This window comes from Amblyomma mixtum, chromosome 10 (genome assembly GCF_055824585.1).
Source record: "Amblyomma mixtum isolate Tamu chromosome 10, ASM5582458v1, whole genome shotgun sequence".
Taxonomy (NCBI): domain Eukaryota; kingdom Metazoa; phylum Arthropoda; class Arachnida; order Ixodida; family Ixodidae; genus Amblyomma; species Amblyomma mixtum.
In genome coordinates this window covers 95,767,543-95,790,663 of record NC_143021.1, presented here as the reverse complement: position 1 = coordinate 95,790,663, position 23,121 = coordinate 95,767,543, and the positions used below count along the sequence as shown (strand labels likewise).

Sequence of the window (23,121 nt, the reverse complement as noted above, 5' to 3'; positions counted from 1 at the left end):
AAAGAAATAACAGAAAAAGTTTCCCGGTCCATACAGTTAGACGCGCTCACTGGACGCACTGTTAGTGCAACACGGCCGGAGAGAGATTTAAACCAATTCAACCAGACAGCTCAAGAATTAAACTCAAAGCACCATAGGAGGTCATGGTCTGCGCAGGCGGGTTATTCAGGGTACAACGGCGAACGCTGTCAAACAGTCACAGTGGAGTCCGTCCTCAGTACAAGAATCAGTGTCAAGCCGATCGCACGTAACGTCCACGCCGAGCGCCATACAAAGATACGGATCGCAGCAGCAGAATTTCTTGAGGCAAAATACGGAAGCCTCACCACTGACAAATACACAGACGCGGTGCAATGTGATTCCCAATCTGCAATGGTCGCCTGTGTCGACGACCACACACTGGAGATGGTCTCAGCCGCCACCATACGAACCTACAGAAGCGCAGAAGTAGACGAGATGGCCATAGCTCTTGCAATAGTCTCTATTTGTGTGGAAGACAAAACGCTAGTCATATTTCATTATACTTGTAAAGCATCATATCAAAATTGCGCAGTTAGCTACATATCAATAAATGAACACCGTGTCTTGACATCGAGAGAACGTCTTCTGAAACGGTACTGACCTGGGCACCAGTCCACAAATCTAAGCGTTAGTGGTCGGTACACGCCGTATCCCGAGGTCTTACTAACCAGGCCCTGACAGAAGGCTCTGCGGACCCGAAGCCGGTTCCTCGACTGTACTGTGAGATCCTTACTTACCACAAACTAAATCAGGTAATTCACCCACAGGACATCAGCAACTAACACGGGAAACAGCTATAGACAAAGTCATACCCACACCTAAGCCTCTTGCACCACATACACCCTACATAATGCCTAAAAAAAACTGTCACTTAGCGGGAAGCACACACCACTCTGTCACACTTCCTGGGCTTGCCAAAGCATGCAGGCGGCCCAGAAATCCCAAACCCAATTCCTGGGCAGTGAGAGGCCTTCTTCTCCAGCTGAATCAAGATGAGCAAAGAGAGCTCGTTAAAAGGGCGCGGCAAACAGCTAAGGCAGCAGGAGCCCTGGAGTAAGGGTCCCTCCCACTTTGGGGAGCGCAATGGCGCATTTCCATTTCCGTCAACGATACAGCGCACCAACTGGTAGTCTTGTCACCTGTCTGGTGTGACATCTTTTTAAATGGCAATTTTTTCTCTAAAGCCCCTCATAATGAAACCTGTATATAATGTAGCGCGGATTGCGACGGGAAATAGTAAATTATTTGCTGGCTGCGGCAAGTGCTTCTTCAAATAAAAAACAAAGACGAGAAAAATTGCTTTTTATTGAGTGGCTAAAACAGTGATTTTCGAGCGGATCTCAGAATGCCATCTGAAAGGCAACACAGCTTCAGGGGTCAATAAGAAACGGTTTCCGTACTGTGAATACTAAAAAAACAAAACGTCAAAGTTGTTAAAGTAAAATAGGACTCCAACTACAATATTCCGCGTTCTAAAGATGTGCCATATAATCCCTTGCGCCACAGCTTTTTTGTTTTCTTAGTTGCATGGAAAAAAATGCCGACGTTGAAAATCTGAATGCGCTCATGCCCCAAAACACTAGGCAGCATAATACGAGCCCGTCATACTACCACAAAGTCCCCACCTTCCCAAGCATCGCATTAACACTGCAGATCACCTTTGTTTCTTTGGCGCAATTTTATGTTAATTAATTGTGCACTTACCTGCTCTCAAAAATATTCTATATTCCACTAGTTGGTGCAGCTGAGCGGTGTGCTGTACCGTTGACGGTTCAAAAACGCGCAACGCAATGCGTTATTACTGCGTTATCATTAGAGGGATGTGCGCTAGCGCGTTTGTTTACGCCGTCACACGTTGCGGCGGCCACGCGTGACTCGCGGCGCGAAGCCAACTTGGTGACGTCATTAGAACCTGCCCACCGGATTGTCAGCAAACTGACCACCGAGGTGGGCGGCAGTTAAATCGATCACCGGCCGCGAGAGGATGCTCTGAGAGAGCAAACTAGGTCTAGCAAGCCCCACCGGCTGCCGTGTTTGAAACAGCCACCTGCCGTGGCAGTGGAGCATCGTTTAATCGCTGAATCAGTGGGACACTGCCGCAAGAGTGGTAAGAGTGCTTTGAGCGAATATAGCAATGTGAAGTAGAAAAGATCAATTCCGCATAAGTGGGTTACGTGCAGCATAGACAGCAGCCGAGCAAAATGCAAACACTCTCAGTTGATACAACGAAGATCGCCGACGCTCGAAGCATTCTTAGAAAGTTGCAATGATTGTGCTGTGCGGCCGATTTGTTTAGCCGGGTTGTTTAATGCGATTTAATAGGGAAATGGGACTCGTAGGAAAATAAATTGAAGCTTCCATGAATGCTCGGAGCGTGTAGATCGCGTTCCAGCGGTAAAAATACGAGCTCAGCATCCTCAGAAACGCAGAAAGAAACGTTCGCAGATTCGAATCTGCGGCAGCTTCGACAGACCACCTCTGATTTCCTGTGCTATAGACAACTGTGCGAATTCCTAGTTTTTTTTCTCCATTGCCAAATCGGGCACAGGTTATTTCTCCTTGTATTTATTACATACGTTTATGTTCATGAAAGGGCTATTATGTAAACAATGCATAACGCGGTGAGCTAGTAGATGCGCTTCAGTAACTTTACAGTACAAAATGCTTGCGCAAATAGAAAGGTAGGGAGGAAAGGCAAGTTATCAACAATGGAAACTACTCGGTTGTTAACTAACATCAATCTCAAATGCCATCCAGGTAGAGCACCATTTGAGGAAAATTGGTTATAAAAGAAGCGACAGTTTTTGCGTCACGGTCCTGTATGGGAGTTTTCATAGGGTGACGAGTTTAATTGGAAACATCGTACCATAGCGATTGCAGTTATGTCGAGTAAGTAGCGATAAGCCGCCGCGGTGGCTCAGCGGTTATGGTGCTCGGCTGCTGACCCGAAAGACGCGGGTTCGATCCCGGCCACGGCGGCTGGAATTTCTTTGGAGGAGAAATTCTAGAGGCCCGTGTACTGTGCGATGTCAGTGCACGTTAAAGAACCTCAGGTGGTCGAAATTTCCGGAGCCCTCCACTACGGCGTCTCTCATAGCCTCAGTCGCTTTGGGACGTTAAACCCCGTAAACCAAACCAAACCAACCCTAAGTAGCGATAAGGAATCGCACAATGCTGAAATTTGTTGCAAATATTTACATTCGTATCTTTTTCAGGACGTTCCAAAACAGGCTTGGATCTTTAAGGTTAATAAAACAATCTTGCATGCTCTCCCTTACGGAGGTCAGAGTTACCACGAGAAAATTGCTGGCGCTTTAGGTTTCCTAATCAAAACATATCGTGCGAAATCATGTTTGCGCAAGTGAGGACCAAAGCCAGGGTCCAGAAAGTGCGATTGAAAGCGCGTTTCCTTCCCTTTCAAGTGTTGTTGCACAGATAAAGAAGACGACAGCGCGAGAGCTTGTTATAGGTTAACACGAAGTGTGATCGGCCGGCGATACTATAGTGGTCTCGAGCAGTGTCAAGCGAAGCTGATCTTTTCGCGCAGATGCGGTTTCGAAACCCAGTCATCATCATCATCATCATTTATTTGACCCTTAAAAGCCCCTGGGGGGGTATTACATAAGGGGGAGGGGGAGTAGTACATTCAACATAACTCACATTGGTGGGGGGAAAAAAAGTTTTTTTTTTATTTCGACAGGTTGGCCAAGGTCAGCGTCAATAAAAGAACCGAATATTTCCGGTCATTTCCCGCATCACGTAGCTAACAAGAGAGGCTTTACGACACACCCGCATTTTACAGGTCATGAGGCCACTAGTGCTTCCGAACTATAAAACAAAATACTTTTTTTCCGGATCTACGTTTTACCAAGTAGAGCCATGTTAGGTAAATTAAAGTTAATCCTTTTGGCGCGAACATAAATCATTTGTTACGTTCTCGCATCGACGTATTTAGGCACAGGCGTCAATACACCATGTCCATAATGCTAAATCTGGTACAGCGATAAAGCATAAAAACTTATTATAAAACCAGTCAAAAAAACACGCCTACTATAAACTTCCTGCATAAATAATAGCAAATGTGGGTGGTTGCTAAAATCAAAACAGACACTAAGTTGAGAAGTACATGGAATATACCTGTAAACTGATAAAATAATGGGATGCGACCAATAAAGTAACAAGAAGAAACAAGCCACCAACTGCTCAGATTTCTACTATATGCCCAGGGTTAGAAGTACTTCTTACAGGTCGAGTTTGCTCAAGGTTTTCAGTGTGTGTTTGTGACTGTGTGTTTTTGTGTGCCGCCTGTGCATGCGCGCGCGTGTGTACGTGCGTCCGTGCGTGTGTGTGTGTGTGTGTGTGTGTGTGTGTGCGTGTGCGTGTGTGCGTGCGTGCGTGTGTGTGCCTGCGTGTGCGTGCGTGTGTGTGCGTGCGCGCGCGCGTGTGTGTGTGTGTGTGCGTGTGTGCGTGTCCGTGTGCGTGTATGTTGTTTTTGGCGCCTTTATATTACAATGAACTACCGACTAGCCCAGCAAGAAGTTCTCTTAAAACCAGCGGTTATGTCCTTCGTATGGCATCCCCTGCCCAAGCCCACTTCTTCCTCTCAATTTTGACTATAATGCTATTAAGCCGCATTTGTTTGCTCACACACTCTGCCCACATCTCGTTTCTTAACGGTACACCTAACATTTTTCTTTCTCCATGCATTGTTCTTAACTTAATCGGAACCCTTTTCGTTAGCGTCCACTTTTCTGCGCCATAGGTGAAGAACGGTAATTTTCAGCTGCTGTATACTTTTTCTTGACGGATATTGGTAAACTGCCATTCATGATCTGAGATAACCTGCCATATGCGCTCCACCCTATTCTTATTCTTCTAGTTTCTTCCCTCGCATGATCCGGATCAGCTGTCACTACCCGCCCTGAGTAGAAGTATTCCCTCACTACTTCCGCCACCTCGCTGCCAATTGTGAACTGCTCCTTCCTTGCGGGACTGTTGAGCATTACTTTTGTTTTCTGCAGGTTGATTTTTAGACCCATCGTCCTGCTCTGCCTATCTCATTGATTATACTTTGCAGTTCATCTACAGAGTGGCTTAGCAAGGCAATGTAATCAGCGAATTGCAGATTACTAAGGTATTCTGCATTGATTCGTACCTCGAACTGTTCCCAATGTAGCCCTCAGACAATTCCTCTAAATAGGCGGTGAATAGCATTGATGAGATTGTGTCTTCCTGCCTGACACCCTTTCGTATTCGAATTTTACTGCTGACTTTATACAGGGCTTTATGAAGTGGTTATAGATGTCTTCTAGTATTTTCGAATAAGGCGCATCTACCCTTATTCCGCACTGGCTTCACGACTGCTGAGGTTTCCACTCAGTGAAATGCGTTCTCGTAATCAATGAACTCTAGATATAAGAGTTGGCTGTATTCTGTGCATTTCTCTATCACCTGATTGATAGTGTTAATATGGACTATTGTCGAATATAGCGAAGCCAAATAAAACCCTTATATTTATCGTATTCTAGCACCTCTTCATTGTGGATGATGGGCAGCGCCGGCAGATTTCTGTCCATGTAATGCTAAATAAGTGCAGGGAGCCTATTAACTGACGAGGTCGAAAGGCTCGGCTAAGTCTCCAAGAGAATATTCATGTAGCTGAATACGTAGCAGAGAAGTGGGCAATGCGGAGAAAGGCTTCGATACGAGAAATGTGGAGGGGTCCAGCACTAAGTGAAACAGCTCAAGCAGCGGAAGCTCATCGCTTTGGGCGGAAGCGGCTTAACGCGGCGGCTCGTGAAGCACCAAATGCTGAAATGCGGCTGACAGTGGAAGGTACTCAAGGTGCGAAAGCAGCCCGTTAGACGATGCGCGTTTCCAGCTTGGAGAATTGATGCGAGCGAAAACAAGGACACTTTCTGTCGCCAGTGGTTACGGCGTACACCATTGCGCGGCTACCGCCATCTAAGAGCGGTCGTGTAATAGGGTGAGCATATTACTTGCTTCGCATTGTATGCTCACTTCTCTCACTCAAAAACGAGATAGGGTGCAAATCTCTTTATGCAGCTTCTCTTCCTTGGGTGGAAGTTTCACATGCCAGGGAAGCAGAAGCACAGTAAGATATTAGAGATCGTGACAATTTGTCATGGCTTACGTTCATACGCTCTTGTGCAAGGTTTCTCAATCATAATTATTCAAAGATTAAGATTACGCCGAAGTTACGTAGGTAGAGACACCTTCAACCACGTTATTTATCACTCTACATATTTTCTCAGGCATTCTGGGAATGGGCTAATATATTAAAAATAATTTCAGCCATTTAGTTTTTCTCAACATTTCGGTGTAAAATTAGAGAGGGCGAAAAAAACCGTCTAATTCATCACATTTTATTTTTAATTATGACGGAGCGAAAAGAATGATTTGGCGCTGACGGAAAAATTTAAAAGCAACGCCTGCGACCGGGGCGCGTATTCGCCAACTGCAGCCTGTACAGCCACATGGCTTGAAACCACGGTGAATTGATCACGGTGACTGAAGATTGTCACTACGGCTTACCTAAAAGGGATAATAAATACTATTAAACGGCGTTATATGGCACTAAGCATCACGATTTGCGACCTAAAAGGGAAAAAATGGAAAAAAAATGAAAATAAAAAAACAATAAAATTACAATACAGAGAGCGGAGTCGAACGGCCGACCTTCCATACGCAACACGTGGCTCTAATCCCCTGCGCCATAGCGGCTTTTTTTTTTTTTCTTTCATGGTATTTATTTACATGGTTTTGTATACAAAGCATATATATACATATGTGTGTGTGCATATACACACACAAAAACAACTATTTACAGAGCACCTAGGTAGGCGCTAGGTGGCAGAAACATAATAGTAACATATTATAACTAAAAGGCCGGTAAAGATATACAGCGCATCAGGAGAGGAAACCAATTCGGTACAAAGTCCGATTTTTTGTAAATGTCCGTTACCTGCAGCAACATTCGGCTAAAGTGAATTCTGGGCGAAACAACAGGTTCAACGTTGCGATCTTGCATGCGTGTTTTCCAAAGACTATGAAGTCCAATCAGAAGAATGGCGCGATGTCAAGCCGTCGTTCTGAATGAATATTTATAACCAGCCTTAATGCGGCTGCTACCTGCCGGTGGGCGGCGCTGTCATCGCTGGTTGCACCGGCTGCATTTGGCGAACACGCGACCGGGGCGCGTTCGGTGTAGAAAACAACGCGCGTGCCCCTTCCCGATAGCTATTCAGAGTCAAACAGTACCCCGAAGGGCTACGAAGAGCTCACCATGTTTTGGAGGTTAGGACGCCGTAAATACCCGCTTCCCCAATGGCACTAAGAAGACATCAGGCAACTAGATGGGGACGGCTACAAACAAACTCATACCCAAGTCGCTACATATACAGTAAGATTTGGCCACGCAAAACACTCCCTCTACCACTCCACATGGGGCTGTCGGGCGAGCCCGATAGAGCCCAAAATTACAAACCCGTCAGTCGAGGAGTGGGAGGAGCTTCTGTCCAGCTCGGACCCGTAAGATCAGCTTGCCCTGGTTGAGCAGGACCCTTGGAGCGGGATCCCAATGGGATCCTGTACCTAGGAACACCACCTGCAGCTCAAGACCTCAACCCCTAAACCCAGTCCCATTTTGGGGAATAAAGTTTTATACAACTACTACTACTACATAAAACACATAAAAACAAAATGTTAAGAATTATACGATGTTTGGCAGTCTCTAGAGCTTGGCTCCGAAAGTTTTATCAGAAATGCAATAGCTAAAATGTAACTTTTTCAAATGTGTTTGTTTAATAAGTTCAAAAATTACAACAACGCTTTGAGAAGATACATTGGATTCTCAACCGCATATTAAGAAAAACTGTACCTATTTTGCAAAGTAGAGTTTATTCTGCAGCTTCAAAAAACTTCAACGCATGATAAGCTCCTGGCAGTATTTCCATAAATATGCAAAACATACTATGTTAATTTTCACGCAGAAAGAAGTTTATCATTTCCTAGAAGATAGAATCAATAAAGCTAGCTTTGTTGCACAGCGCATCCGAAGTTAGCTCTGGTGCCGGTGTGTACGAGATATATTCCGTAGACCTGCCGGAGGGTTAAGTCATCTGTTGCTGTGAAAGCCATTCGACTGTCTTGTGTGGACAATTATACTGCGAAGCGCGTGTTTTGTTTCTTCGGACGTCTCCATACTCCTCCCATACCTCCCATACTCCGCCTGAAGTGGACATTTTTCGTGCCATTGGCCTACATTTTTTCGAAAAGCTTCAATCTGTCTATGCATTTTTGTTTATTATAGGAAAGGATAATAGCGGTCTGAGACTGTGTAACTCAGAGGAAATTCTGTTGATAGAAAAACGTTACTTCATGGTGCTGTGCCTGCTGTTTGCGGCATATTTTACACTGAAATCACTTTTGTTATTAATATGTAAGGCGCGTGGCTCAATGATACTAGCGTTTGTCGCTGCTGTATTTTGATATGTGTCAGATTAAGCACATGGTGCAATGCATACGAACGAAGAATTCAACAGAACAACAATTTGTTTGGACATAGTGTTTATGGGCGCAGCGAAAACTGACATCGCGCCCAAAAAAAGTGTTATGAGTCATTTCCGAGCCAGCCAGAACCAGCTGACGCTGAACATTTGGGACATTGATGCGCAACTATGCCGTCAGATGTTTTCTAGAAGATTTCACAGTTCCAAACTTTTCTTTTTGCGCTGTGACAATGTGTCATTCTGGGGACGTATAAAACAAACAAAGATGCAAACTCAAGCCTTACTATGCACGCCGTTCCTGAAACATAATGAACAAGGCGAGTTCCCAAGGGGCCTTGATTGCAGGTGTAGCTGCAGTTTGATGCGTATCCTTCCTGAAATATTGCAGTTTCATATGAATAATATTAGAGCTTGTAAGCAAAACATTTCATTGCAGCGAATTGTCTTCCCTTACTGAGTGGCGCCCGACTGCCATTATTCCATGTCGTTTTTTATGGTTAGGCGTTGATAAGGAGAAAACCGCTAAAATTTGTTTCGAAAATGCATTCACAATCCTTGATTTAGGTTTCAAGATGATAAAAGCGCGGTGAATACGCCTTAAGAATTCGGCATCAACATGCAAGGTTTGGTGGCTGATGTATCGACGTAGAAATAGCTGTGATAGAATGAAATTCGTTTTTCTACAGATAGCTTGCCTCGAAAGCGTTTTCCGTAAACATTCAGATGTGTTGCTTTGTTATGAATTATTTGAGCGACAGACTCATTTTTCACGATATTTACGGATCAATGAAATCATAAACGCAAACTTTCAAAACAATTTTAAGTAGTTTATGCTCATAGAGCAATGTATAACAAAAATGCCGGGCGACTATTCCGTGTTAGGGCACAAATTTGCCGCAGCAGGAACTCGACCGTTTGATCTTCGCTGGTGCTTTCTGTTTTCTACGCATTGCTACTGATACCGCTGGCGCTTTGGCTGTTCGCGTCTTTCGTGCTTCGCTGCCGCTTCCGACGCTCACAGCGCTGAGCCCTAGCGGCTTCTTCTTCCCTCTGTGGCCTTAGCCGCCAGAATTCGAGATTTTGGTCATGCCTGGTTGTCGCAACCTTTGCGCACGTCTAGCGTTCAACAGATTCCATCGCAAAACCCAAAGTCGAACACGACAGAGTGCAACGCGGGGCGGGAGACACTGAGCCAGCGCGTAACGTCGCTGACGTCTTGCGAGGGATCAAATCGGTTCGCTTTGGCCTACGCGCCTGCTGTTACCACTGCGCCGACGGAATTCCGGCGCGCAACCGCTAGGGGCCATGAGGTGGTTTAGGGACAAGGCACAACGTTGACTTATGAGAAGAAGGGCCATAATGCTCAGGCATTTAAAGTGATAAGCAGGGGAGTTTTCATGTCACTGTACTTACGTCTCTGTACATGTTGTCACAAGGCTTAGGGCGAGGACCTGAAAAGGACAAGCACATGAAACCATGAGCCCATAGATGATACTGTAGCAAAACGGTGCAACGGTGTATTGAAAAGTCATGCCGTGAACCATTCGCTACAAAAGAACAATTGGGAAATTCGAACTCGAAAACCGAATACGGAGACCATCATAGACTCCAGCTTAGATGCTTCACATATAACTCGAATTCAAAAAACAAAAAACTGAAGAAAATAGTGTTGTTTTTTTTTTGTGGCGGTGGGCGGCATTTAACATCGCAAAGCGTCTCAGGTCATGATGGATGCCTGTGAAGATAAGTCATCTTCGCTGAGCTAAGGCATCTGATGTAAAGTTAGTTCCTTCTAGATACGAAACTTAAAATTTTGTCACGCGGTATTTATTGAAATAAAAAAAACGCATGCCGTTCTTCAACTTTCTTTTTTCAAAATTGCAAGTGTGATAAGGGGGCTTCATTATTAGGGCCATGAGTAAAAACACAATGTGAGCAGAAAGGAAGAATTTTAAATGTTTTCGAGCAAGCATGAATGGAAGCTGCCGCTACCACTTCTGTGACGCCGAGTGTTCTATGGAAACGCTAAAAGACGTCCCATTGATTTCACACATAGATTAGTTTTTCTGGAGGGAAAAAGAGCCCAGGAACAGGGACACAAGAAAAGAAGACGACGGGACAGGCGCTGTCCCGTTTTCTCAAGATGTACAGAGGGCAAAACACATGCCTAGAACAACCAAACTCTGCGTTCCGGAGCTCCCAAAGCCGCTGCAACCAAGAAAGCAAAAAATTACGATGAAATTCTATGAGTTTAATAGCCCATGTTAACATCCAGACCATTTTTAACCAAATCTAGTCGCTAGTTATCGCGTGTTACGCCAGAAACACGCTCAGAGAGTGTTCTAGACATGCGTTTTGCCCTCTGTACCAACTCGCTCAACTCGCCGTTTTACTGTAGTTTTTCTGGGATGAGGTGGTTGTTATTAGGACACTCATATTAGAAAACATGAGAAGAAAAGCATTAATAAAAGCTTAAAACATCCTCTTTTACGTTAATGGCTCTCGTTACCACCCACGTTTGAGAAAAAGGTAAAAATGAACTATACAAAAAGACACATTTTTTTTGTCCGGCCGTACAATAGGTTTCAGCCCTACAACATGCCATACTAAAGGACAAACAAAAGTTTAAGTGGCGTTTCAAGCAAAGCTGCCGCATACGTGCAGATGCAGGGGTCAGCAGGTATCAAGGTAACTTAGTTGGCAGAGTAACAGACGTCTTGGCGGACTTCAAAGAACCGGTGCATCAGGCTACCGTAATCTGGTTAACTAGTTTCCTAGAAGTAATAATGAAAACAGAGTAACGAATGAGCATAACAGTAGAACACAAATGACAGGACCAGCGCTCTCTAGAGGTTTTCGCTTCGACGTAGGCGCTGGCCCTGTTTTCCTTTTCGTGTGTTTTTCCGTGTGTTTTTTTTTTTGTTCATTGATCTCATCATCAGTAAGCTCTTTGTATGACTGACTATCTCTTAAGCGTTTGATTGGTTTTGTCTGTTCCTTGGTTTGTTATGCAGCGTAGATATGGACTTTGTTTTGTTATGAATTTGTTGCTCCCTGTTGGCTTGGTAAATAATTAACTCCATGAATTGCTTTGTATGCTTCGTGTGTGATATATTGACTGATGATTTGATATACTACGGCAGCAATGATTCCTTGGGTTGGCGGTATGTTGCTGTATTTTACTTCGTATCCATTTGCGAATCAGCTTGATTGTCGTACTAAACTCACTGGTCCTTTCGTATGTGTTCTACTTCTGTCCTCGTTCGTTACGCCGTTTTCATTACATCTTCAAGTATGAACCAACTAGCCCAAGCAATAATTTTGCTTAATTGCTCAGAGTTACCTTTGTAACGATCACAAGTACCGGATTGCAATTGGTCATCCGTAGCTATCGTTCGCAATAGCCAGATCAGTATTCAGAATTTCGGAAACAACTTTGGCCCTGAGGATCACCTAACTTACCCGTCTAGCGTGCCAAACAAAACACTTGGTCTTGAAAAGAGAGCAGTAATAGGGCGCGCTAGGCAATGCTCGTAGGTCCACGGGAGTTAGTGGCGCACGTGTGGCGTGACCTCAGTTCCGTCCGCACTGTGGTAGTTGCCGCTGCTCTTAGCTACAATCGCTGGTCCAGCCCACGCTTAGGGGCGGTGACGTGACGCATGCGTCGTGGAGTCATGTGCGCCGAGGCGCGTTTCTTGGCGCACGCCAAAGACCCATGCTTTATTCATAAGCACATCTTTTCGCGCAAGGGAGCCGAAATTTTAGAGACTTAGCGCAGTGACAAATTACTTTTCTGAAATTATAAGTGGTATGTGGCTGTTCTTGACGGCGGCCACAAATCACAGACGCAGCGAAGCGTTTAACTTTAATAGGTAAACAGTTGCCTCTCAGGTTAACCAGCTGAGTAGGTATTATGATTCACCTCATTTTTCATCGCTTCTAAGTATTACATTAATACTGCGCACTAGCCGCCTTGGGACCTGAGAAGGCTAGTTTTCTAAAAACTAGCGGAGAGGTTATCTCACACACGGTAGAGTAAAGAGAAAAATAAAATTGAAACAATATTTACAAAACGGCTACCAAAAAAAAATTCTGTGAAAATTGCACGAAGATATACCTCCAAATATTTCATGTTTCTGGCAAGGACACCTGCCATGTTGTAAAGTACTCAAAATAGCGTAGATGAGAAGAAGTAGACTTTGCTTAAGAAAATGCTATTTCCCTGCCTTTTGTAACACCCACTGCGGTAGGCAATGATAAGGAAACGCACTGATGTTTTCTAATACTGGTACTGGCACTGATACTGGCTCATCAGATTGGCACAGAGCGGTTAAAACTGATCGCAGGCGATATAACGAGCTTCGTCTTTGTATTTTAAAACCTGTCAGAGTTTTTTTAACCTTCATCTCTACAACATTAGCGTAGGAGAAGAGAGCATCTGTATGATATATTGCCAACACAGACTGCCAGCGAAACTGCTTCAACAATGGTTAGAATTCACCGGAAACATTACGCAGTGAAACTATGCGTGCTATGCTCTGCAAAAGACGTCTCGTCACTTTGAGTGGAGGGCTGAAGGCAGCCATTCAGCACAGGTGACGACACAGAAATCATGATAAAAATATGGCCATCGACCACTGCCGCCTGACTTATTGCCGTAGTTTTTCTTTCAATTGCGTCGTCCGTGGATTATAGTCTCCCTTGGTTATATTAACAGTGCCACTTTAGCCTCATCATAACGAACATTTAAGGGGACAGGACAGAGGAAAACATTGTCATACCAAAAGCGGATGAAACAGCTTCGCATGCGTTGTCGTATTGCGCAAGACTATAAATAAATATTTGTGGACGTTCTTACGATTTATTTATGCAGGGAGCAATGAAACGATCTTTGATTTGGTTTCGCAGTTTTACCGGCTGAAATTTTCTGGAATCGCTTAAAATTTCAGCGTGCAGTTTAAATTTAAACTAACTACTTAATAATCTCATTCATTCGTTCTCCAAAAACATCGAAATCTAGCTAAACCGAACGGAGTAATCAAAAAGCAATGCTTAAAACACATATTGGTACATATAAATGCGTATTGAACTCTGTTGTTATGCCGAAGTTGTATTCAAGAGAACTGAAAAAAGCATATTGTTGAGATACCGAGGTTCAGCCTTTATTTTGGTTCAGGAAAGGCCTAATCAACCACTAAGCTTAGCTCGTTTAAGGCTACCAGCCAAACCTCTATAGTGCACCATCGTCACTTCCAGTAACATACTTACGAGGCAGGGCAGTGCAGACGCCTTTGGAGCATTGGCCTATATTCCACCATCCCCAATTATTGAACTGGAACCAGATGCGAAGTACATTTTAATGCCCGGGCGTTGAGAGGCCCCTTCAGGACACAAGCTGAAGTTTTAGCTGTTGGCTTTGGCTTTGCGTCAAGAAAATGTTGATTGGTCAGGAGGGTCCTGACGTCATAACCACACAGCCATGTGAGGGTAATTTAACACTTCACAATGAGCACAAAAAAAAATAATGATAACATGATTACGCAATTCTCCATCGGTGTACAAGGCCGAGACGTAATGCCACCACAAACGCTGTGCCTCTGAAAAATTGTATTACTTTCTAAAATTAAAGCCGTCGACCCGGTACTCCAGCCAACGCTCCTTGGGTCCTGAGCGCGGCGCGCTACCCCTCGGCCACTGAAGACCGTTCGATGGATTTTTCTGAAAGGAGGCCTGGTGTGTTTTGTGCTAAAAGGGGAAGAAAAATTTGAATAACAAAATGCACAGAGGTGTCTGTGCTAGCGAAGTTATGTTCAAAGTGGACACCAGAACGCTTAGCAGACCCATAAAGGCTATCCCGTCATAATATTAAGGCGGAGCTTGAGAGACCCATGAACTTAAGTTCAAAGGTTCCCACTTCAGCGGCTAATGCACAGCTGGCAGTTAGTTTTCAGCGGAAATACTTTGTGCTGTGCCTAAAAACTATACACTGTTAGTTTTCTGAAATCTACACCCTGCTGTACTTGCTTAGTGGCGAGCGCGTTAGCGGCAAGTTCCTGTTTTAATATGTGTCCCCGCATTTGCCAGAATTCACGTGATGTATAATTACTAATTTAATAACGAGTTCATCAGTTTGAACAGACTAACTACACAGGTGGTCATTGCAGCACTCAACAGGAACTCTGTGTAAAATCCTTGCAGCTTCAAAAGAATCCTAATTACCACGCACATTACTAGCTCAAAAACCTGAAAGAGAATCGCATATATATTTGAATTCTTATGAACATCCTAAATGTACCGTTTTTGTTTGTTTCAGCTGGGTGAAATGCGCTTTTGCAGCTATTACAAAGTAGCTAAACAATGCAAATAGCGATGATGAGATTCCATTTCATTTCAAAGTTTATGGTAGCATAAGATACGTAGTTTGAATGTATTTTTTTTAATGACAAGCGCATGAAATTTCTCCCGTTCGCTGAAGGATCATTGTTAACATAAGTTAGAACAGGCAGCCATGAAAGACGTTCTTATAGCAATAAATTAATCAACTGTTACCAAACTTCCGTCCTTTAGGGTATTGCCGCGAATCTTTGTAGCGTTTGTATGTTGTATTTTTTTTGTTCATGCTTATGCTTCAAGGCTGCCGGCACGCCGCTTTATTGCTTCGTTTGTGGCGCAAGACGCACCTAGAATTATCTCGATTGATCATATCCAGGCGGAGCGGATTCTACCTTGTGCCAGAAGGTTCTAGTAACTTCCCAAGCTTTATCTCGAATGTTCGCTGTCAGCTTTAAAAAGAACGGCCGACAGCGGCGGGAATTGTTCGACGACCGCCGAGCACGCTTGTTGCTACGCCGCCGCCGAGTGATTCAGTTGTTTGCGGGCGCAAGTCAGCCCAAATAAAGAGTTTCGTTACGAAGACATTCTCGCTGTGTTCCTGTTCGCCGGACTGCAGTCACCACTACGTGACATCTGGTGGAGGTGCTAACGGATGTCCCTGTCGCCCTCACCCCCTGGGAGCCGTCAGAGCAGCCCGAGCCGTCTCGAAGAAGATCGCGCGAAAGCCGCAAAAGCCGTCCCCCCCCCCCCCCCCCCCGCAGGCGAAGGGCGAAACAGCCGTCGTCTCCAGAGGTGTCCACCAGAATTCGGGTTGCTACCGGGCCCCACGCGAGCAAAGAAGGACCACCCAATTTCGACTTCAGCCATGGCTACGACACCAGCATTCATTATTTTACATCAGCCTCGACTGCCGCCCACGTTCAACGCTTCACCGGGCGAGGATGCCGAGGAATGGCTGGAACAGTTTGAGCGTGTCGCCATGTTCAACAGTTGGGACGACCAGACTAAAATGAGCCACGTTTTCTCTGCCTTCGAAGGACCAGCGAGAATTTGGTTCGAGAACAACGAAGATTCTCTAGCGACGTGGGAATTATTCAAACGGGAGTTCCTGAAGGTCTTCACGATCATCATCAGGAAAGAAAGAGCCCAACTGCATCGACACTCACGCATCGAACACCCAAAAGAGTCAGTAACCGCATATGTGGAAGATATGAGGCGCATTTTTCGACGAGTCGATCCTGACATGACGGAGGAAAAGAAGGTGGAGCTATTGATGCTTGGCGCAAAAGAGGCACTTTTCGGAGGTCTGACTCGCAACCCACCGAAGACGGTCGCGGAATTCACCAGTGAAGCAGCCGCCATAGAGAGAACCTTGGAAGCGCGAGCCCGTCATTTTCCTCGACAGCCCCAAGTGACCTCGACTGCCCTCTCGGATGGCACAGCATTCGGAGGCAGCCTGCGGGATATTATCCGCGAAATTGTACGGGAAGAGCTGCGTCGCCTGCTGCTATCTTCCAACCAGCCTCAAGTAGCGACCCTTGAGGAAATCGTACGCGAAATCGTACGCTTGGCTCCCCGTCATCTGCGCCTCCAGTTGAAGCTCCAACCTCAACCTACGCTGCTGCACTACGCAGTCCTCAGCCCAAACGCGAGAGCCGAAGTCCGCCTGTTCGGCGTGAACCAGCTGTTCCCGAACGCCGTCCCGCGGCCCCTCCGAAAACACACACGTTGGTAACCGTAACGCAAGGGAACTGTAGAGGCTTCAAGGTTCGCCAGAAACGCGCGAACCTGCGCCTCTACCTAGAAACTTTCGAGGCTTTACCCGCCGTGGTCGCCCTCCAGGAGCCAGGAGCGGCGGCCAAATTCACTAACTACGTGACGTTCCAGCGAGACCCCTCGTCGTGTCTCCTCGTACACAAGTCGTACACAGCCACCGAAATCGACCTCGATCTCAACATACCGTACTCGTACGCCATAGTAAGGATCCTTCCTCTTCGCCGATCGGATCCTCCCTTGCACGTACTTAATGTATACTGCTCCCCGAAACTGAAGCGAGTGATCTTCGCGGACCTCTTTAGCTGTGCACTTCAAGAGGCGGGTCGCGACCCCCTGCTGATTGTGGGCGAATTCAACGCCCCTAGCCAGCTATGGGGCTATCGTAAGGAGGAAGAGCGCGGGCGCATGCTGGCGGAGTTAGCGTCCACACTGGGCCTCACCCTCCTCACCGACCCGGCATTTCCTACTCGCGTAGGCAACTCGGTGACCCGAGACACATGCCCGGACCTCACCTTCACTCGCAACATAAGACACGCAGACTGGATCAACACCGAGGATACTCTCGGCAGCGACCACTGCATCATCAACACCACTGCTTATACACGCCCCCTAAGCGCCCTACCACACTAGCACGCATCCCCAATTGGACCACCTTTCGCCAAAATTTCCCGTCCGACACCAACAACACGAACATCAAAGAGCAGGGATACGCAAACTGGTCCCGGTCAGTAATATCGCACATTCGCTCCCATGCGAAGCAGATACAGCTCACCGAGGTGGTCACGGACGTGGACAACCACCTCCTCCACCTCTGGGAAGCGCGCCGCGGCCTCACGCGCCGCTGGAAGCGCCAGAAACACAACAAGAAGCTCAAAGCGCGCATTGCGGACCTCACCCGGCAGGCAGCAGAGTACGCGGCCCAACTCGCTGACTCAAACTGGGTAGACCGCTGCAACACGGTGGCGAGGCAGATGTCGAGCCGCAACACGTGGCGGCTCTTCCGAGCCCTCATCAACCCAACACATACCCGCACAGAAACGCAGAAGCAACTACACAAAGCCATGCACTCATTCCAAGGAAATACAACGCAGTTGGCACAGGCGCTCCGGGATCTCTACCTGTGCACAAGTCAGGACGCCCGCAGATCGGCCTACTCCTACGGTGGCAGAGAAAACTCGGAGTTGGATAAGCCTTTCCAGCTTCACGATCTGCGGGCGGGTCTGGCCAAAATGAAGAGGGGCACCACGCCGGGCCGGGACAAGGTCACCGTCAAACTTTTGGCGAACCTTCCTGATTCAGCGTACCAGTGCCTTTTAGAATACATCAATGCGATATGGACGGGGGAAACCAGCCCCTTTGACTGGAAAACGGCCCTTGTCACCTTCATCCCGAAGGCCGGAAAACCGATCGACACGGACAACCTCCGCCCCATCTCTCTCACCTCGTGTGTGGGCAAATTGATGGAGACGATGGTGCGGGATCGGCTGTCCAAGTACCTCGAATAGCATAACTACTTCGCGGACACAATGTTCGGATTTCGCCCACATAGATCCGCACAGGATGTCCTGCTCCAACTCGACCGCGAAATCTTGAACCCCATTACACACCCCCAAAACGACAAAATAGTCCTTGCGCTCGACCTGAAAGGAGCGTTCGATAACGTAACTCACGAGATTATACTCACACATTTGAGTCAAACTCACTGCGGCACCAATACCTTCAATTACGTTAAACAATTTCTCACGGACAGACTATCCTACATCAGAATACAGGACGAAGAGCACGGACCTTTCCTGCTCGGCACGAGGGGGACTCCAGAAGGCGCGGTGCTGTCCCCTCTGCTATTCAACATTGCCATGATGCGCCTACGCGCCCCACTGGGTGCGGTCGAAGGGGTCCAGCACGCGCTGTAGGCCGACGACATCACCATCTGGGCTATGCAAGGGCGCCTGGGGGATATGGAGACCAGCCTGCAAACGGCCGCCAGCATAGTGGACCGCTATGCTCGAGACTGTGGTCTGAAATGCTCAACGCAGAAATCGGAATTCGTGCATTTGCTTCCCTCGCGCACATGCTCGACCCAAATCAATCTCTCGTTGCAAAGCGGTCCCATTCGCGAATCCAAGGAAATCAGAGTCCTCGGACTTTTCATACACAACCAGCGACGCTGCGACACAACACTCGCGAAGCTCCGGCAGGTGGGGGACCAGGTGGGCCGCCTGGTCCGCCGGGTTTCCAACAAGCGCGGTGGGTTACGATGCAAAGACGCCTTGCGGCTGGCGAACGCATTCGTGACCAGTCGAATCTTGCATTCGACTCCCTATCTCCACATGCGGAAACAGGAGGAAGATGCCCTCGAGGTCATCCTCCGCAAAATTATGAAACGAGCGCTGGACCTCCCGGTCTCTACCTCTACTAGCCGCCTTTTGGCACTGGGGATGGTTAACACTTTTAGGGAGCTTCGGGAGGCCCACCTCAACAACCAATACACTCGTCTCACAAAGACAGGGTCGGGTCGCCGCCTTTTAGCCCGACTTCACATCCAGCACACTCAATTCACAGAGGAGAGATGCCGCCTTCCCGTACACTGGAGACGCGCCCTTCACGTGCAGCCTCTCCCCACCAATATGTCCAAAGAAGACCATAATGGCAGGCGCCTGGCGCGGGCGGAAGCCGTGGACCGCCATTTTCGGAGCAAACCAGGAGTCTTCTACGTGGACGCGTCCTGCCCGGACCCCAGGGGATGGTACACGGCCGCGGTCGTCCACGAGGGTAAAACAGTAGACGCCCTTACTTTCAAGGCCCAGTCAGCAATTCACGCAGAAGAGGTTGCCATCGCTTTGGCAGCCTCTCACACCTCCTCCAAATACATAATCACCGACTCGCGAGGGGCTTGCCGTAACGGCGCGCAAGGGTGGGTTACTCCCCTAGCTTATAGAATTCACGAAAATTGTAGCCGAGACTCGCATCCCGCGCACCGATCTCTCGTTTGGGCTCCAGGTCACCAAGGCGTCCACGGAAATGAGGCAGCCGACGCCGCCGCCCGCGCGCTCTCTCTCCGGGCATTTCCCACGGGACCCGACGCCGACCAGGACACTGATTTCAATCCGATTTATACATGATTTTAGTTTCGATACCTGGGCGCCACCATGTTTGTTTTACTCGAGCGCCGCCTACCGCCGACGCCATCTTGGGCTGATAATTTGCAGCCGGTGGGCTGCAGACGAAGCAGCGTGCGATCTCTGAAAGTGTCATTCGCCCGTTTCATTCCTGCCAAGCCTAGAAATTTTGGGTTGGGGTTCGCCTCGTGTCCATCCTCGTGTGTGCTATGCCATTAGCTCCTGCAATAACCATTTGGGAGCAAGCGACCATTCCTCGACGCAGCGTACGATCAGCATCGGTGAGTGCCATACTCGCAGTTCACGCGTGCTTTTTTGTCGCCGGTTGCCTGTAGGGCAAATGCGGCACGGTGTTGCATGTTAGAAAAACGAAAGAAAAATGTGTTGAAACACAAGATCGCGGAGAGCAATGAATATCTAGTTTTTCGTGGAGCGCAGTTTTTCTTGAACGTTTTCGCTGCCTGCTTGGACATGGAGAGTGGGACAGTTTAGGTGCTGAGCTTGCGACAGAATACCCCGTTTACAAACTAAACATTTGGAAACAGCGGGTACATGACCGAAATGAATCCACTTCTGATGATTAGAATGTTTGTTTGCGGAGATACGCGCGATGAAATTGAAATTCGGCCCCTCCTGCCGCTTGCGTAGGGCTGTTCGTACTACGAGCGATACAAGCCAGTTGACTGAAAGTAATTCGCGTTCTAGCCTTCTCCGCTCCCGTCAGTATTCACTGGTGCACAAATACCAGAAAATGTGCAATTACACGATGTAATAGGTTGGTACGCCAATGGAACCCTATTACCACTTACTGACAGGCAGAATCGCCGCACCTGTGTTGAGAATTCTAATCTTAATCGGGTCAAGGCACTGCTCAAGGCGCTGCGTTTGTTGTGTCTCCAGCACGGTTGTGCATAGTGTGGATTTTTTTAGTGCATTCGATGCGATTGCAGTAGAATAATTTATTACAATGCATGGCAGAGTTTACCGTCCTGTGCATGCCGTGTATTTTTTCATCTTACGTTGCCATGGCGGCATTTTTCCTCACTTTGCAGTTGGGTAAAAGTTCATGTCGCCGCTTCTATTCATGCCATGCTGTGCTAATTAAATTAGTATTTTTGCACTAACAACATGTTTATTTTTTTTCAGATGGCGGTCCCCACACCCTCCCGATATTGACGATCATGTGGGGCAGCGAAACGAAGTTGTGGCCAAATTTGTGAAGTCCTCACATAGTGTACTGCTGAATTAAAAGGGCTGTGCCAAGGCCGTCCAAATTCTGATCTCTTAAAATTATGCACAGATTATAGCTTGGTAATCCAGGCGCTGCGCTTCGTTCCGCGCCCGATATTAGGCACAGGCAGTGGGTTTGTTTCTGTCTGCATTTCGTTCACTAAGTGCGCTAGCGTTTAAGCTTTTTGTTGGCGCAAGTATTTTTTGTTCTACAACTACGCCCACTGCCAATGCAACTCGGGACCGGCGGAAAAGCGGTGAAGAAATGGACACCGCAGACGTGCTGAGACCTTCGCATAACATGGTGCGCGTACATACTGGCGGCGTTTGTTTTTTTCTACTTTCGTCAACTATTTCCGCAACCGACAATAAAAGTGTGATGTCTAGAAGACGTTGGTGTTCCGTACAACATTGCTGCTTTTGTTGTACAGACGCAAACACGCGCTTGACCGGTAGCTAAGCAGCCGCGGACGTTGCTCGGCGCGCCGGATTATCAGCCCAGGGGAGGACGGCAACAGTGGGGTGTCGCGCAGCGCACGTGTTCGAGAGTATTTCTCCCTCTCCTGCCCGCTCCTCGTAAAATGGTGTATACTTTCAAAGAAATATGCGAGTATTACAAATCCACGCACCAAACTCTTCCCACCCCGTGCAAAGGGCTGGGGAAGGTCAACAAAAGGGTACTCCTGCGCCTGCTCACCAACACGATGTTGTGCCCGGCAACTCTGCAACATTTCGATCCTCAATTCGACGGGCGGTGCTCACACTGTGGGGAGGTGTCTGACACTTACCACATAGTGTGGGCCTGCCAGCAGAACCCATCCCTACCCCCTATCCCAAACCCCACCCGAGAGGATTGGGAGGCGACCCTGTCCGGTTGCTGCACCCTCGAGGCCCAAAGGGCCTTAACGCAGCGCGCCCGGGCTGCGGCAAACGCCAATGGGGTACCTGACTAGGCATCCCACCTAGTGGTTGTAAGGGCGTGACCCTTCAAATCTCGAACCCCAACACCTCTCCCTATGATTTAATAAATGTTTTCACCAGCACCCGCTGCCCCCGCCCGCCCAGCCTACGAACGACGCCCAAACCCCAGGAAGTGCGACGCTGCAGGACTTCCAACAACCGCCCTCTGTGCTTCCATTGCGGCGAAGCCGGTCATGTACTTCGCCACTACAAGTACAGACGCATCGGTCGGCGTGGTTTCGCCATCGACGCCCCACGACCATTCCCTGGCCAGCGACCACGGGAAATCGACGACTACCTGCACAGAGGGGAGTACGTGTCGTCAAGCCGTCTTTCCCGCTCCCCGTCACCGTCCACCGCACGCTTTGCATCACCGGGCCGCAGCTACGCCGCGGCTGTCAGAGGAAGGTCCCCTAGCCCCCGTAAGGGAAACTAAACAAAGCAACCTGTGGAGGTCAGGTCGCTTGCCGTGGAAACGACGAAGATCCTCAAGCGACCACGCCGTATGAAGACGCCGTACCTACTACGCCAACGACGCAAACAACAACCTCGACCACCACGCGAACCGTCTTCAAAACTACGCCGCCATCAAGAAAAGCTTCGACCACAAGCCCCACCGACGATTTACATATCGGGCGAAGCCGTGACCCGACGCCGAAGACGACGTGCAACGCCAGATCCAGGACATCCGACTTAGAAGTCGTTATCGACTTCCGGAAAGTTACCACTCTAGTCGACACAGGAGCGGATTATTCGATGATGAATGGACAATTCGCTGCGCAGCTGAGGAAAGTAACGACCGCTTGGGACGGCCCACAAATTCGCAAAGCAGGGGGCCATCTCATTACGCCATCAGGACGATGCACAGCACGAGTGACTCTCAAGGGACATACCTATCCCGCGACCTTTGTAGTGCTACAGCAATGTTCCCTCGAAGTGATCTTGGGCATGGATTTCCTTAATGAGCATCAGGCGGTCATCGACCTGCGATGCCAGATGATCACGCTTTCCACGGACGAGGCCATCCCATCGAAGAGGAATCCGGAACATCACGTTTCACTTAGTGTCCTGGAGGAAGAAGTGAGTGTCCCACCCCGCTCAAGCGTCATCATCATTGTAGGCGCCACGGAAGCGAGTTACACTGAAGCCAT

General features: G+C 47.9%; 1 protein-coding gene across 2 annotated transcripts in view; it reads right to left on the bottom strand.

Annotated features, from left to right (window-relative positions):
- The window catches only part of LOC149326471 (uncharacterized), a 77,275-nt gene that overhangs the window by 9,282 nt on the left and 44,872 nt on the right, over positions 1–23,121 (bottom strand). The window contains exons 4-6 of one of the 2 annotated variants that reach the window (XM_089562343.1): positions 13,821–13,884; positions 9,966–10,003; positions 8,837–8,926 (exon numbers count right to left, since the gene is read on the bottom strand). In XM_089562343.1, the coding sequence (XP_089418469.1) occupies positions 8,837–8,926; positions 9,966–10,003; positions 13,821–13,884 (192 nt within the window). The remainder of the gene's footprint in view (positions 1–8,836; positions 8,927–9,965; positions 10,004–13,820; positions 13,885–23,121) is intronic. The other variant, XM_089562344.1, reaches the window with a different exon arrangement.